At 48.5% G+C, this 16,042-nt stretch overlaps 1 protein-coding gene across 2 annotated transcripts in view; it reads left to right on the top strand.

Moving 5' to 3' along the window:
• Positions 1-16,042, top strand: part of PAX2 (paired box 2) — a 110,256-nt gene that overhangs the window by 51,680 nt on the left and 42,534 nt on the right. For both annotated transcript variants that reach the window (XM_029081082.2, XM_029081084.2), the window contains exons 5-6: positions 6,815-6,900; positions 8,575-8,694. In XM_029081082.2, the coding sequence (XP_028936915.1) occupies positions 6,815-6,900; positions 8,575-8,694 (206 nt within the window). The remainder of the gene's footprint in view (positions 1-6,814; positions 6,901-8,574; positions 8,695-16,042) is intronic.

The raw sequence follows: 16,042 nt of genomic DNA, 5'->3' as shown, positions 1-16,042 counted from the left end.
TGATTGATGTGGGTTTCTGCATGATTGACAGCTGCTGCCTTGTGGGTGCTGGGGGCTCTACAGTGCCCTTCTACCCCTACTGCTGACCTGGTCTTTAGAAATTGCCATGAAGTTTCCCTTCAGAGCGTGTGGTGACTTCCAAGAGACTTCTGCTCTTGTGTCAACAGAGCACATTGATATTGGGACTCCCAGTGTGAACTGAGAGATTGGCCTAGCTCTAAAGTTGTGAGTCCAGTCTGAAGAATTCTCTACTTATATTAGGATTGCCCCACGCTGATTCAAACACAGAGTGGAATTATCTTTAGGAAAAATTTCTTCAAACAATACTCCTGCCTGGAGTGAGCATGGTCGGAGTTCCACTAGATTTGAGACCTTGTCAGGATTGGAGCTTGGCTCTTCAACCCCATGAAAATGCTTAATAGGACCTGAGAGTGTTCATGTAAAATGGGCAAATTAGAGACCAAGGCAGCACTAGCCGGCACTCCGGTAACCAGTTTCTTTTGCAGAAAACCAGTCATGAAGATGGTACTCGTGTTGAGGGTCAGATACTGAGAGGAAAAGATCACAGTGGAAATGGGTCAGAGCTGAACAGGCAGAGATTCTGTGACATTAGACTTCATAAGCTCCTTGTAGGCAGGGAGCGCAGATACCATTTCTGTTTCCCAAGGACTTTATAAAGTCAGTAAGTGCTCAATAAATTGATTGATTGAAATGAAAAGACTTCCTGAGGGTTAAGGCTTAGCAGGAAGCCTGAGATCTTAATGGGGTCAAAGAGGTGGGGGCAGAAGGGATGGATTGACCCTTGAGTTGGAGCCTTGCATAGAGGCTGGGTAAGTAGTGTCCCCTGGCTCACCATTTCTCCCAGCCTGCTTAGTCAAACAGGAGTGCAGGGACAGCTTCAAAAGCAAGTGGTGGCCTCCAACCAAAGGAGGAAACACAAGCTGTTGAAATGTTCCTCCACCTGCTGCCAGCTGGTGGTCAGGGTGAGATTGTCATTTTGCTTCATGGCACTTGGACAATTCTTTCCTCACAGAGGTGCCCTCTCTGTCCATAGATCTACTTTAGAATGCTGTCATCTAAAATTCATGCCAGGGAGGGGAGGATGTGTGCGGAGACAGAGGGACTTTTATGCATAAGTACTATGGGATGAAATTAGAGTCTTATCCTCTTAGCCTGTGGACCTTAAGATAAGAGTCCCTTGCCGATCAGCCCTAGGGGTTTGGGTCTGTGCAGAATTGAATCAGAGGGACTGTGTAGGCCCCATACTTTCAGTAGTGGACTGGGAGTTTATCAGTGACCTCACCAAATGCTGTGGGAAAACATCATCAATGGAATTTATTGAGCACTTACTGTATGCAGAGCACTGTACTAAGCACCTGGGAGAGTATAAAACAGAGTAGGTAGACAAGACCCCTGCCCACTGAGCAAAATAAGAGCTCAGGGATGGCCCCAGGGACCATTGGTTTGGGGGCTCAGTTGCTGGGTCCTGACATCAGGCTGGTTAGCTTCTCACTCCAATCTGTCTGCATTTTGGTGGGAATCTGGACTCAGCTCTTTAACTTTGGGGACTCTTGGCCCTTGTGCTGGCACTGGAGGGAAATAGATGACCTCCAGTGGTGAGGGGAAGCTGAATGCTCCCAGCCCCATCACTTTGTTAATTCCCCTCCAAGAACACCAATGGGGAAAATGCCCCCTGTGCCGGTGGCACGGACACTAAAACCATTAGGAACCAAGCAGGCATCCTAACCAACTCATTCCCACGCACCACCACCCTGCTGTCAGAGAGTAGTGATTTTCCATCACTTTGAGCCCAGGCTAAATCTGAACCAGTGACATGGAGGTCAAAGGCTCCATGTAACAAAGACAGCAGCACTGAACAGGAGAGAGCAAGATTATCTGGCTTCTGGTTTGCTGCTGTTTCATTTACACAGCCTCAGTGCTTCCTGTTTAGGTTTGCCCACAGCCCAATTAAAACAGCCCAGCCCCGTGATGGGGCTAAATGCCCATGGCACCCACACTGTAAACCTCGGGGATACTTTCCAAGCCTAGAGTGCAGTTTCCTGTCCATCTCAGGAAATCCCAAACTTCCTCAGCATTTAGGAACTACTGGCTATAGCTATGTCACCAATAGCCGGGACTGCACGTTCTTTGGGAAGGTACCATGTGACTATTTAGTTGCAGTCACACTGGGAATGGTTCTTTGCCCAAAGTGATTATTCACTCAGTTCTTTTATAATGCATGGGCCATGGCACAAGTTGGATAAAACACGATGGGAGAACAAGGCAGTGCCCTTCCCACGACAGGAGTCCATTCTGATTTAACACGATCCCTAAGTTGGTGCAAGTAGACTTGGTGGAGAAAGAAATAGTTGCAAGCATGTGTGGGGTGTCCATCAAGGCCTGGTCAGGTATTTGGCCAATGTGAGGCAGGAAACGACTTGCCTCCCCTACCCTAGAGTGGCCATTCCAGTGCCCGTGATGCTCTGCATGTTTTGTCAGACATGCCACATCATGAAATGTCATATAGAACATTTTTCAGAAGTCTGAAGAAGAAGCAGACTGGCCTCATGGAAAGAGAGTGGTTCTGGGAGTCGGAAGGACCTGGGTTCTAATCCCAGCTCAGCTACTTGTCTGCTGTGTTATCTTGGCCAAGTCACTAACTTCTCTGTGCCTCAGTTACCTCATCAGTAAAATAGGGAATAAGACTGTAAGTCTCATGTGGGACATGGACAGTGTCCAACATGACTAGCTTGTATGTATCTCAGTGCTTAGTACAGTGCCTGGTGCATAATAAGTGCTTAACAAATACTATTAAAAAAAAGTCTGTCCTACTCTGCCTAAATGTGTGTCAATCAAAAAAAAAATCATATTTATCGAAAGCTTAGTGCAGAGTGCTGTACTAAGTGCTTGGGAAAGTACAATATAACAGACACATTTCCTGCCCACAGCGAGCTTACAGTCTAGAGGAGGAGATAGACATTAATATAAATTACAGATATGTACATAAGTTCTGTGGGGATGGGAGGGGGGATACAAAAGGGAGTAGAAGAAAATGAAAAGAAGGCTAAGTCTGGGAAGGCATCTTGGAGGAGATGTGTCTTCAATAAGGCTTTGAAACGGGGAGACTAATGAAGAAGGGCATACCAGACCAGAGGCAGGTTGGCAGCAAGATAGACGAGATTGAGGTATAGTGAGTAAGTAGGTTGGCATTAGGGGACAGACGTGTGTAGGCTGGGTTATAGGAGAATAGCGAGGCGAGGTAGGATGGGACAAGGTGATTGAGTGCTTAAAGCCAATAGTAAGGAGTTTCTGCTTAATGCAGAGGTGGATGGGCAACCAAAGGAGGTTCTTGAGGAGTGAGAAAACATGGACTGAACATTTTTGTAAAAAAATGATCTGGGCAGCAGAGTGAAGTATGGACTAGAGTGAGGAGAGACAGGAGGAAGGGAAATCAGCAAGAAGGCTGATACAGTAATCAAGGTGAGAAAGGATAAACGCCTGGATCAACATGGTAGTAGTTTGAATGGAGAAGAAAGGATGGATTTTAGCAAAGTTTTGGAAGTTGAAACAACAGGCTTTAGTGATAGATTGCCTATGGGGGTTGAATTAGAGAGAGGAGTCAAGGATAATGCCATTCTGCTAGTGGTCAGAATTTGGAATTGGAAATAGGAAACAAATAGGAATTTGTTTCCAATAATGTCAGTCATGCCAAGATTATGGGTTTGTGAGACAGGAAGGATGATGGTGCTGTCTACAGTGTTGGAAAAGTCAGGGGAAGGACAGGATTTGGCTCAGAAGATAAGGAATTCTGGTTTTGACATGTTAAATTTGAGGTAACTGCAGGACATCCAAGTAGAGATGTATTGAAGTCAGGAGGAAATGTGAGACTAGAGAGAAGGAGAGACATCAGGGTTGAATATTTAGATTTGGGAATCATCCGCATTTAGGTGGCAGTTGAAGCCATGTGAGTGAGTTTTCCAAGGGAGTGGTGTAGATGAAGAATAGAGGGGGACCCAAAACTGAACTGAGGGAACTCCACAGGTAAAGGGTGGGAGGCAGAGGAGGAGCTCTCCAAAGAGACAGAATGAGAAGCCAGAGAGATAGGAGGGTAACCAGGAGAGAACAGGGTCAATAAAGCTGAGGTTGGATAATGTTTCCAGGAGAAGGGTTTGGCAACAGTGTTGAAGGCAGCTGAGAGGTCGAGGAGGATTAGTATGGAGTAGAGGCTGTTGGATTTGGCAAGAAGATTATTTGTGACCTTTGAGAGGGTGGTTTCCTGTGGAGGGAAGGGGACAGAAGCCAGACTGGAAGAGGTTGAGGAGAGGAACTTGAGACAGTGGATGTAGATAACTCACTCAAGGAGTTTGGAGAAGCAAGGTAGGAGGGAGATAAGGTGATAAGGGAGTTGAGGGGTCAAGGGAAGTATTTCTTTTTTAAGGTTAGGGGAAACTTGGGCATGTTTGAAAACAGTCGGGGAGAAGCCAGTGGAGAGCTAATGGTTGAAGATGGCAGACAGGGAGGGAAGAAAGGAGGGGGGAAAAAGGGAAAGGGCAACTGTTTTGATAAGGTTCAAAGGGATGGGGTTGGATGCACAGGTGGAAGGGGTGGATTTTGAGAGAAGGCAGGAGATCTCTTGAAATACTCCTGGAACAGATGGGAGAGTTGAAGGATGGGTAGGAGGAGAGAGGGACTGGGGAACGGCAGGGAAGATTTCAGAGGGATCATGCCTGATAGTTTTGATTTTCTCAATAAAGTGTGTGGCCAGGTCAGTAGGGACAAGAGATGGGGGAGGCAGGGGATTGGAGGTTTGAGAGGGGAGTTAAACTTCTGGAACAACTGGTGAGTTGGCATAGGTGTCTAAAGGATGAAAGAATAATTTTGCTGGGTAGAGGCGAGGGCAGAATTCAAACATGTAAGGATAAACTTGACAAGGACAAGGTAGACCTGATATCTAGATTTCCACCAGCACTGCTCTGCAGCTAGTGCCCAAGAGTCAAGGAAACAGACTCTGGAGGTGATCCAGGGTGTCAAGACTATCATAAAAGTAAAGACAAAGGATAAGAGCAATCCACTGATAATTCTGATCATCTCAAAATTATCATGGCTCAATAGTTCTGATTTTAAAATCCTTGTGGAGTGATGAGGATTCCCTGCTGCCGTATTGTCCACTGCCATGTTACCCACTGCCCCCTCTGGGCGCCCTGAGGCAGGTGTCTTCTTGCTTACCATCCAAAGCCAGCCCTAGGCAAAAAGCTGCTACACTTCCCAGCCTTTGACCAAGATCAGCGCGCATCTATCCCAGTGCTTAGTACAATACCTGGCACATACCAAGAACTTAACAAATACGATCTGATGGCCTGTATTTTATCTTCTTACAACTTTGCGGAACTTAATGCAGTAAAATGATGGTGTTTGGTAAGGGGGTATGGCATTCTGCTAGTGGTCAGAATTTGGAATTGGAAATAGGAAACAAATAGGAATTTGTTTCCAATAATGTCAGCCATGGCATATCTTTGAATTGTACCCCATCAATTCCTCATGAATCAAATGTTATTATAAGATGATTTCCCCATAACATGAGGCTCTTCAAACACACAGTGAGAAAATGAAAAATACAATCTTGGTGCCAGGACCCTAAGAGTAACAATAATTGTGGTATATAAGGGCTCATTATGTGCCAAGCACTGTACTAAGCATTGGGGTAGATATGAGATAATTAGGTCAGATATAGTCCCTGGACCCACATGGGGTTTGCAGTCCACATAGGAAGAACAAGCATTTCATCCCCATTATAGAGATGAGAAAATTGAGGTCCAGAGAAGTGAACTGACTTGCCTAGGGCCATATAGCAGGCAAGAGGCGGAGTTGAGATAAGAACCTAGGTCTTCTGACTCCCAGGGCCATGTTCTTTCCACTAGGCCACCTGGGTAAAGGTATAGAAAAAAAATCCTCGAGAAATTTCCATAGAAATGTGATATCCAGTTGAGAAGACCATCTCAACCTCAAGGCAAGGCACATAAAAAAATAATTAAAATATAATAGTTTAAATAAATAATGTGCCACCCCCCGCCCCCCGCAGCAACTGTCATTATGCAAGCCAAAAACCTGAACTTAGCTGAAAGAGGAGTTAATTTACATGTACAGATCTTTCCAGGTCCTTTTCTTATATGGTGAAAAGCAGGGCACTGTGTTATCCCAGACGTCTTGTCAGAAAACGGGGGTGCCCAGGCACCCCTCCTTTCCCCATTTTCCCCTGGAGCCCTGGGAACACCCTCCATCCAGTGTTCTGCTCATTTATATGCATTTATATGTCCTACTGTTCTGCATAATGCAAAGCATTCCTGAAAATGTCACTGTGATGTGCTCTATTTATTATTCTTTGGTAATTCCAGATCAAGTAGGCCTTATTTAGAAGCGGGGGGCGGGGGGAGAGAGAGAGAAGATTCTACTGCTGAGGCTGCAAACTGTACCTGGGATCTGAAAATGCAGCTGTGCTCTGTCTGCCTCTTCCATTCTTGCTGCTGAAATTGAGCTGCAATTTGGATGATGCACGGGGCAGAACAGAATGCAGATTGCTCTCACGTAGCTACATTAGATTGGATCCGCAGAGCCACCAGGAAAAACTTGTTCCTTGCGGCAGTCGAGTCTCGAGGATTGGGAAGTGTATCCGCTCAGAGGGAGCGGAGGAGTTGGGGAGGGCTGGGTCTGGCCAAGGGCCACTGGAAGTGCTGTGGCTGTGGTTCCTGGAGGTCAGAAAGGCTTGGAGGGAGGAAGGAGTGTGGCATTCTGACCCGGGCTCACTCTCTTTCTGCAGGATCATCCGAACCAAAGTTCAACAACCTTTCCACCCAACACCAGATGGGACTGGGACAGGAGTGGCTGCCCCGGGCCACACCATAGGTAAGGGGGTTTGGGCAGGGCCAGTGGGATGGAGTGGATGGGTTGGGGGGATGGGGAATATAGATTTGGGAGATGTTCAGGGGTCTAAAACAGGTGAGGAGATGACACCCAGAGTGGGAGGAAGGAGTTATGTAGTGAGAGGCACAGAAGGGTAGAATACCACAGTAATAGAAAGTATGAGAGAGTGTCAGAGCAGAGTGTCAGAGCCCCGGGGCAGGCCGCAGACCTCTCCAGCTCTCTTCCCTCCCCATTTTCCCCTTTCCCTCTTAATCCTTTTTTCCCACACCTTCACTCCCACTCTTTCTCTCTAAATAAATTATCTTTTTTCTCTAAGTCTGGCATTCCTTCTTTCTCTTCCCTTTCCTCCAATCCACCTCTCTGTTTCCCTGTCTTCCTCTTGACTCAGTCCCTCTCATTCAATCTCTCTCACTTTCCTAGCTTTCTCTGACTCTCGTATACAGTTTCTCAGAAAGGAGGTTACCTCTGCAGAGCAGTAAGGGAAAGGCAGAACCAAGCCAACAACCTCCTCCTCCCTGCTTACTCCAGGGAAATCAGTAAGCACTGAACAAATACAATTGATTGATTGATATTTTCTCACTGCTTCTGGATGGGGAGAGCATCCCTGCTGTTGCTTCTGATGCTGGATCTGGGAATTCTGGGCTGGTCCCCTTCCACAGACCTGAGGAGGATTCTGCTGGCAGGCAGTGAGGAATTGTGGAGGGTATTTGAACACTCTCAACAGCTCCTAATGTTAACTGCTAAGGCGAGTGCTCTCTGCTGCCCAGCTGGTCTCATGGGAAATAGAAATAACTGTCTTAACCAGTGTTGGCCAGCCCTCTGGTTTCCTGGATGTCTGTTTCTGTGAGCGGCGGAGTGCTAGGAAGTTTTGGCCAATCTAAACAGGAATCGCCAATGGTTGGTTGTGTGGGCTGATCAGATGCCTAGGCAGCCAGGAAAAAAGCTCAATGGATGTTCACTGTGTGCAGAGCCCTGTCCTAGGCCCTGTGGTGCAGCCCCTATCTTCACAGAGCCACAAATCTAATGTGTCTGCACATTATCCTGGGGGCGATGTGGGGAGAAGATGAACCTATTTCCGGTGTGGCACTCTGACCTTTAGGCTATGGGAGTTGTTGAGCAGGACTGGGAGTGTATTGTAATCCTTTCTGTCTCTACTGAGGTAGTTGGGGCCTCTTCTAGGATACAGTAAAGGATGAATTGGTATGGACAGAAAGGCTAATATGAGATAGAGATGTTGAGAAGCTTTTTAGAGTGGGCTGCAGAGGCTATACCTATCCAAATAAGAAAGAAGCTGGGAATATTGCATTCCAGGAGAATGGCCTGGGAGAAGGGGACCCTAGGGAGAATTTGGATATATGTTGGAAGCGTATTGAATCCTGCTGAAACATGTTTGTAACTCTAGAATCACGTTTCAATATGCTGGGAAGTTCAGGGTAGAAAAGCCAGGAGAAGCCAGTTTCTGCTCCAGAGGGTTGGAAATCCGCCACATCAAGGAAAGTGATATAGGAGAGAAGCAAAGGGATTGAAACACAGTGACAGTCACGGAGAATCATGGGGAGGAAGTGGGGCATCACTCCTTGGATGCACACTTGGGGACTGGGCTGGTCACTAAGGGCGACTCTCCTAATAAGCCTTGTTCCCTTTCTGTCTGTCCAGTTCCTAGTACGGCATCCCCTCCCGTCTCCAGTGCCTCCAACGATCCAGTGGGCTCTTACTCCATTAACGGGATCCTGGGGATTCCTCGGTCCAATGGCGAGAAGAGGAAACGTGATGAAGGTAGGGAGGAGGGAAGGGACTCGTCCTCCCCTTTTCATTCTTTTCCCCCCTGCGCTCCAGGCTCCGGTTTCAGGCCAGGCCTTGCAGCTGTTCTTGGGTTAGATCAGTTTTAGCAGCGGCAACTGGTGACCACACTGGCCTGCTGGCCCAGGGAGGCTCCTCTTCTGGGGTTGTTGGGGACAGACTGCACCCCAAGACATCTGCTGGGCGGAGGGGCCGGTCATTCCCAGGCCAGGGGCCCATTCCTTCCCATTCAATTCTGTGGGGAGTTTGGTTCCAACTCCTCTGGGGCCAGCCGGCTCCTGAGCTGTGCTCTAAAGCCAAACCCAACAGTTTTGCTCTCCCGCCACCTGACTCTAAGTCAAAGCATGTCCAGTGGTCAGGAGGAGCTCCCCTCCCCCACAGTTGCTGCAGTTATTTTTCTTGGCAGTGCACTGGACTCTACATTGAGGGAACTCACCTTAGGGAGCTGACAATCTCCCGTCCCCATCATCTTCCTCCTCTCTCCCTCAGCAGACGGAGGCAGTGCAGAGACTCCCCTATTGCAGCTTCTGTTTCCTAAGAACCTTTTTCAGGATATGCTGAGAGAGTTCACTGTCCAGGGGGAGTGGTGTGGGGTTAGGGAAAGGAGCGGAAGCCCCCTCTCTGGACTCGAAGAAGTAGTTGATGTACAGGAACCCTGAAGCCCCTCCTGGCTGCAGTGCCTTCACACCGTTTTAAGGGTGCAGGATCCAACACTTGCTGGTCCAGGTGGGGCAGTTTGCAGAGAGAAGCTTTGGCTCTCCGAGCCAGGGGCGGTGGTGACCTGGAACTGGACCTCCTCCAGGAACCCTAATGGTCTTGTATTGGCACAAAGCAGCTTGTCTGGCTCCATTTCTCCTTCTTCAGAAATATCTAAACCTGTTTGGCTGTCACTGGGTGCACCTCTTGCTAAATTTCATTTCTCGCTAAATTTCAGTGTTGGCGGCAGAGCCAAGGGTCAGGGGTGGAGAGTGGAAAGGCCCCCAGGCCCCTGAACCCAGCTCCTTCTTGGAGACTTTGATTTTTTCTCTTTTCCACAATTCCTGCATCTCTAGTAGGCTGGGGACTTTAGAAGAATTTTATACATAAACCTAGAAACAGATCAACTCTGCAGCAACTCCAATTCCTTCTAGAGAAAATGTCTCATGTCCTGAGGGCAGAGGAGTACGGAAGGGAAGGGGTCCAGAGAACCAAGAAGGCCCACCCTCTTGGCCTCATGGAACAAATCTGCCCTGGATTACTGGGCCTGTTTGGCCTCCCTTGGTTTGGGCTGGAGAACAGAGGAAAAGGGAGAGGGACAAGAGACCTGGTTGGAACTGGGCTGAGACAAGAGCCTCCTCTTTAAGGGCTATAAAATGACGGACCATTTGGAGCACATTTCCCAGGTTTCTGGTCTCATGGAACCTGGGGTTTGGGGTGGGGAGGGTGTCTTGGATCTATCCCAGCTTTCCAAGAATCCCCAAGCCTGGAAGTTTCCTGACCCAGAGGGGATCCTCCGTTAAGGAAACTCTGGGTTTCCCCCAACAACTCTGGACCTAATCCACATCCCTGGAATAGCCCCATCGCACCCTGAAGTCACTTCAGGACTCAGAGAGATCCGTCCCCTGTGAGCCAGAGTAGTGAATATGCTTGTGGGCCCACAGGTCCACCAGCTGGGACTTGGGTGATTATAGCTTCTAGAAAATGATAGCCTGTGTGCTGAGGGAATGCTTCTAACTTACCTCTCCAGGGAGTTAGACATTTTCTCTGCTTCTCAGGCTGGCTTTTCTCTTCCTAACTCTCCCCACCCCACAAGATCAGAGCACCTGACTTGGTTAATATTCCTTAGGCCACTTGCTCTGAATGCAGTTCCCTCTTCTGGAAGCCTCCCCTGCCCTGATCAGGTCTTTCCCCCTAAGTAGGGAGAGCCCAGCTGGTCCCGCCTCACATGTGATGGACAGGCTAGGTTGGCGGTCCAAGCCTCAGAGAAATAGCCGTTCAGGGTCGAAGTCCCAGGGTCCCTCCCCGTGTCCAGGACAGAACTGAACCTCAGGAGCTCTGGAGGCAGCGTGGGGAGTCAGTAAGAGGGAGCAGAGTCTCTTTCTCTCAGCCCTCCTCCCACTCCGCCTCTCTGTAACCGGCGTCTGCATTAGGCAGCCACACAGATGATTAAGAAGAGGGGAGATAATTATGTGTCAAGATGATGTAGCCGAACTCCCCAGTCGGGCAAAGGTAGCCAGACGGATGCGCCAAGCAGATTCAGGGAGGAATGCTAAGGCAACCAGGTGACTCCCTTAGTGTTCGGGGTAGGGGTGGATGAGACACAGGAAGGGAAGCTGGTGGGAGAGCCAAGAGAGGGGGAGCGTCTGGAAAGGTGACGAGAATCTGGAGGGGAAGTGGTTTGGGACTCTTCCTGTGATCTTAGAGACAAAATCAGGCCTAAATGGGGTGCAGTCAGCCCTCCGCCTTCCTCTGGGAGAGGCCAAGGCATGGGGCCGAGAGGCTCCTGGGGATCCGCTGGAAGAAACCAGACCCCAGGCATCTTTGTAGCTTCCAGAAAGGTCCTGCCCCATGGGACTGGCTTGGGGCTGGCACCAGCATGAGTTTATGAAGGTCAGCTTGGTTATCTAAAGTGCATCGGATGCGAGGATGAGCTGCTGCCGGTCTTTATCGAGGTGACTTCATTTCTGCCTCACGCTACAGTCATGATCATTCTTCAGCCATAACAACGTTAGGGTTATCAGTGTTAGCGAGGACAAAATCCACAGTATTTGCTGGCATTACTGGAAATAATATGCACCGTATTTATTGGCGTTAGCAGCAATAATACCCTCGCCATTATCGGTATTGGCAGCCATAATACGGACAGTATTATTAGTATCTGCTGCAATAATATCCACGGAGTTATTAGTATCATCTTTGGCTCTACGGTACAGGAAGGAAGCAGAGCGAGTGTTAACGTAACCAGCAACGAGGCCATCTGGTGCCGTTAGCTTGAGTGGTAACTCCTTGTGGGCAGGGAACTTGTCTACCAACTCTGTAGTTTCCCAAGCTCTTAGTACAGTATTGTGCACATAGTAAGCTCTCGATAAACACCACTAATTGATGGGTAAAGTGATCTCTTTCCCTACTTGTCCCCAGAGAAGTGGGGGAGGAAGTGGGCAGGAACCCTGCTGGCATTTCTCTTTAGGAAAGATTCTGATCACCCCATCAGAGAAAAGGGTTGAGGTCTGCCATATGGAGGCCCCGCCAAAGAGCCTTCCGATTAAAGGTGGACAGTGCTCTTCCCGGTAGCGAGGAAACGGCACGGAAGCTTACACTGTAGACCTTGTGTCTGTCGTACCAGTGCTGGTGTGGGTAGGGGGAGAGTGCAGTGGTCATGGAAGGCTGGGTGCCTGAGTTACTGCCCCTCTGGAACCCTGGCTCTGGCAGGCCGCGGTAGCATTGAACTGCAAACAGGTGTGTTTAGACTGATCCTGCTTGGAGAGAGTCCCAGAGAAGTGACGTGATCGTTGCCTGCTCTGGGGTGATGTCGAAGGGCAGTCGACATGTTGGCCCACAATAGTAACAGAAAGCCTCCTGCTTATCTGATCGTTTCTCCTGGGGGATCTCAAAGCATTGTCCGGAACGCAATTTGTGGGGAAGGAGGTTGAGGCACACAGGACACGGGAAGTCATGTGAGGTGGGAGGACGTGTGTTCGTGTCCTCTGGCAAGCTCGCATTGTTTCAGAAGGGTATGTTTTGCATTCAATTAATTAGGCCCACAATTATGGCAAGCTGGATTGTGTAGCCGAGCGATGTCAGCCAGGTGCATTTGTGCTTTTGTAGGAAGAGCTGGTTGCAGAACTGCAAATGGCAGAGTTGTGGCAGCTTGGTTAATAGCTCCCTTAAGCTTTGGATGAAGCTGTAGCTTGAAGAAGCAGTTTATTTTCTCAGCAAGATTTACTCTGAAAAGTCCCTGCAGATGTGATGTGGGTTAAACTCCCAGCAGTGAGATTAGAGTGAATAAATGAGGGACACCTGTCAGTCACCCCTCTCCCCTCAGAGCAAAATGGATGGAGAAGGGAAGAAGGGTGTCAACATAGAGAACAGGAGCAAAAGGTTTCCAGAGGAAGGGAATAATAGCATAAGGGACCAAACCAAGTAAAGGATTGGGAGCAGCATGGGTCTGGGAGTCAGAGGACCTGGGTTCTAATCCCTGTTCTGCCAGGTGTCTGTTGTATGACCTTGGGTAAGTCATTTTCCTTCTCTGTGCCTCAGTTTCCTCCACTATAAAATGGGGATTCAGTACCTGTTCTCCCTTCTACTTAAACTGTCTGCCCCATGTGGGACAGGGACTGGGTCCTACTTGATCAGCTCATATGTGCCCTAGTGTTTAGAACAGTGCTTGATGCATAGTAAGTATTTAACAAATACCATAATAAATAATAATAAAAGGATATATTAACCTGTTATCCCTTTGACTTTACAGCGGTGTGCTATATAGTATGTGGGGGTGGGGGTTGACTATTACATAATTTCCATGGAGGCATGAGGAAAGAGGGGTTGAATTTAAAAGGTGTAATCAGCAGGACTGGAGAAGAGGGGGGGAATGAAATCACGTAGCATTGAAGCTGATTGGGCATAACACAGCCAACATTTGTGCTGGCTCTTAATTTGTTATGGTTACCTGACATTTAAGGGTGGTTACCACGTATGGCCCCAAAGCATAAGGAGCCGGGGACTTACTGGGCATCTTGGTTTGATTGCATCTATGAATGCATTCCTTAGATATTGTGATATGTTATATAGCTGTGGACAACTGGATGGAATATGGTGAATTTCTGAGGGACTGGAGGTATCTTTAAATGTGAATGTATATCTTCAAAAATTTACGAGGCTGATTCCGGGGTCTGTATAACAAGGCAGAATGCATATTCCTGTATATAGGTATCTGGAAATAAAATTTGTGTTCATGTATATTTGCAAGGGTATCTTTGTGTGTGTGTGTGTGTGTGTGTGTGCACGCACCCGCGCACACGCTGATGTTTGCCAAGGTTTGGAGATCTCTGGACAAAAGAGTCTATAGAAATATAAGGCATTTATGTATAAAAATAAATATATGTTTATCTGAAGGTATGTGTCTGGAAAAATACACTGCCTGAGTGATATGTATGTGCAGGTTTCCCTGAGTGGTGGGAATGATTTGTGCAGGATTGTGGTTATACGTGGGGGCCTATAGGTGTTTGTGTTCTAACTGTTGTTTCCTAAGATTTGCCCAGATTAACCCTTACAAGTGACAGTTCTTATTTCCGGTGAGTTTGTGGGGAGTTTTTTCCCTGGAGGCTGCATCTCAGGTGGCATTGTGTGGTTTGGCTGAGGACACTGTGGTCATCCCCAGAGGGTAGTGGGGCACTCAGAAGGAAGTATCTTTAGATCCCCTGTCTGTAAGGGAAATTGTGAAAACCTTGTGTGGAGGTGTCAGGGACACACATCTGGATGGAGTCCACCATTTAAAGTCCCATGCAGTCCTCTGAAAGGGTCTTTTTAAAAATATTATTTAAGTGCTTACTATGTGCCAGGCACTGTACTAAGTGCTGGGTTAGATACAAGCTAATCAGTTTGGACACAGTCCACATCCCATGTGGGGTTCACAGTCTTAATCTTCATTTTCCGGAGGAGGTAACGGAGGCACGGAGAAGTGACTTGCCACAGGTCTTACAGCGGACAGGTGGCGGAGGCAGGATTAGAACCCTCATCCTCTGACTCCCAGGCCCATGCTTCTCCATCTCGAGACCTGCCTCTCGGTATGTCAGTGTCTCTCTCCCTGGGTCTATCTGTCTGTCTTCCTTTCTGGATCTCTCAGTGTCTGTCTGTCTGTCTCTCATTTGCTCTAGTTGAGGTATACACTGATCCTGTCCACATTAGAGGAGGTGGAGGTTTTCATCTGTTCTGGACTTTAAGAGGTATGGAAGTCAGGGGGATCACGGTGACGGGGTGCAGGGGGTCCACGGTGGTGGGGCTCAGGGCCGATTGAGAGGGTGGGGAGTGGTGAGGATCAGGGTCAGGCAGTGCTGAGAGTCGGCTCGTCTCTGGGGAGAGGCGCAAGCAAATACTCCTCAGAGGCTAGTAGGGGTCCAGCGATGGGATTGGGTGGGTGGGCGGAAGGGGGGTCCCGGAAGAAAGCAGTGCTGAGGGATCGGGTGATGGGGTGCTGGAGGTCAGGGCTGGCCTGGTGAGGAGGTGGGAGTGGAGACACTGTGCCAGCCCTTGGAAAAACAAAGAGCAGAGCGGGCAGTAAAACAAAAACAAAGGAGACTTGGAAGCACCTGACAGCCCTAATTCATCACGGTCCAAGTTTTTTCCCCGTGTTCCCATTATATTTGTTTGTAAAAGTGGAAATCAATTTTGAAGGTAATTTTCTGGAAAGAATGGAAGGGAGGTGGGAGGGCCGGATAAGGCAGAGATGGTAAAAGGAAAAATTTAGGCCAGGCACAGCCCAGGGGCAGCTCTTGGCAAGGTGAAAGAAAATTGCATATTCAATCTCCATCCATGAATCTCCCTCACTGCTGCCCGCCCCCTGCTTGAAAACAATGAAGGCTTTTTCCCCACGCTGCGGTGCAGGGCCAGAGTGAGTATCAGTGCTCACTTTAACTTCAGGGTCATTAATTCGCCTGATTATTAAAGGAGACGAGAGGGTTGCAGCATCGTCAATTCCAAAGAGCCATCTCCCTCCCTTCCCTTCCCCCCCCCCCAAAATACGATCAGACTCCGGCTGGCTGGGGCAGGGAGAGTATATGTGTATAGTGGGGGAGTCAGCAGCTAAGATAATGTGTTTTGGGGACGAAACTGTACATGTTTGGAAGCAGCCGGGGTTAGTGGGGTGGGGGGCGAGGGGGGTGGTGCATGGGAGAAAGGCCTGGATTGGAAGTGGGGGCACAGAAGAGGGAGGAGGGTTGGAAGGCAGTCATTACTGCATACCTCTGTTGTGTTGTTATTGCAAATTAAAAGTAGCATGTTCCACTCCACAGCTATCTTTCGGGGAGGGGCGCTGAGGGAGGTGGGGTGGGGGGGAAATCTTATCATTGCTTCTTCAGCAGACCAGCCTGGTGTCACCGTGTGAGGTGACATTTGAATTTACAATTCCGCTGAGAAAAGCCATTAATTCACAAATTAACATTTCTCCCTCTCCCTCTCTAACTCTCTCTTTCTCTCTCTCTCCCTCTTTCTCTCTCTCTCTCTCTCTCTCTCACACACACACACACACACACACACACACGGATGTGCAAGCAATTGAAAAGACAAAGGAAATAGCCTTAAGGAAGAGACTTTACTGCTAGTCTGTCTGAGCAGAGATTGCTACCCCTGC

The sequence above is a fragment of the Ornithorhynchus anatinus genome, chromosome 16 (assembly GCF_004115215.2).
Source record: "Ornithorhynchus anatinus isolate Pmale09 chromosome 16, mOrnAna1.pri.v4, whole genome shotgun sequence".
Classification (NCBI taxonomy): Eukaryota; Metazoa; Chordata; class Mammalia; order Monotremata; family Ornithorhynchidae; genus Ornithorhynchus; species Ornithorhynchus anatinus.
Note: the sequence above shows the minus strand (reverse complement) of the source record. Positions and strands in the feature narration are given on the sequence as shown.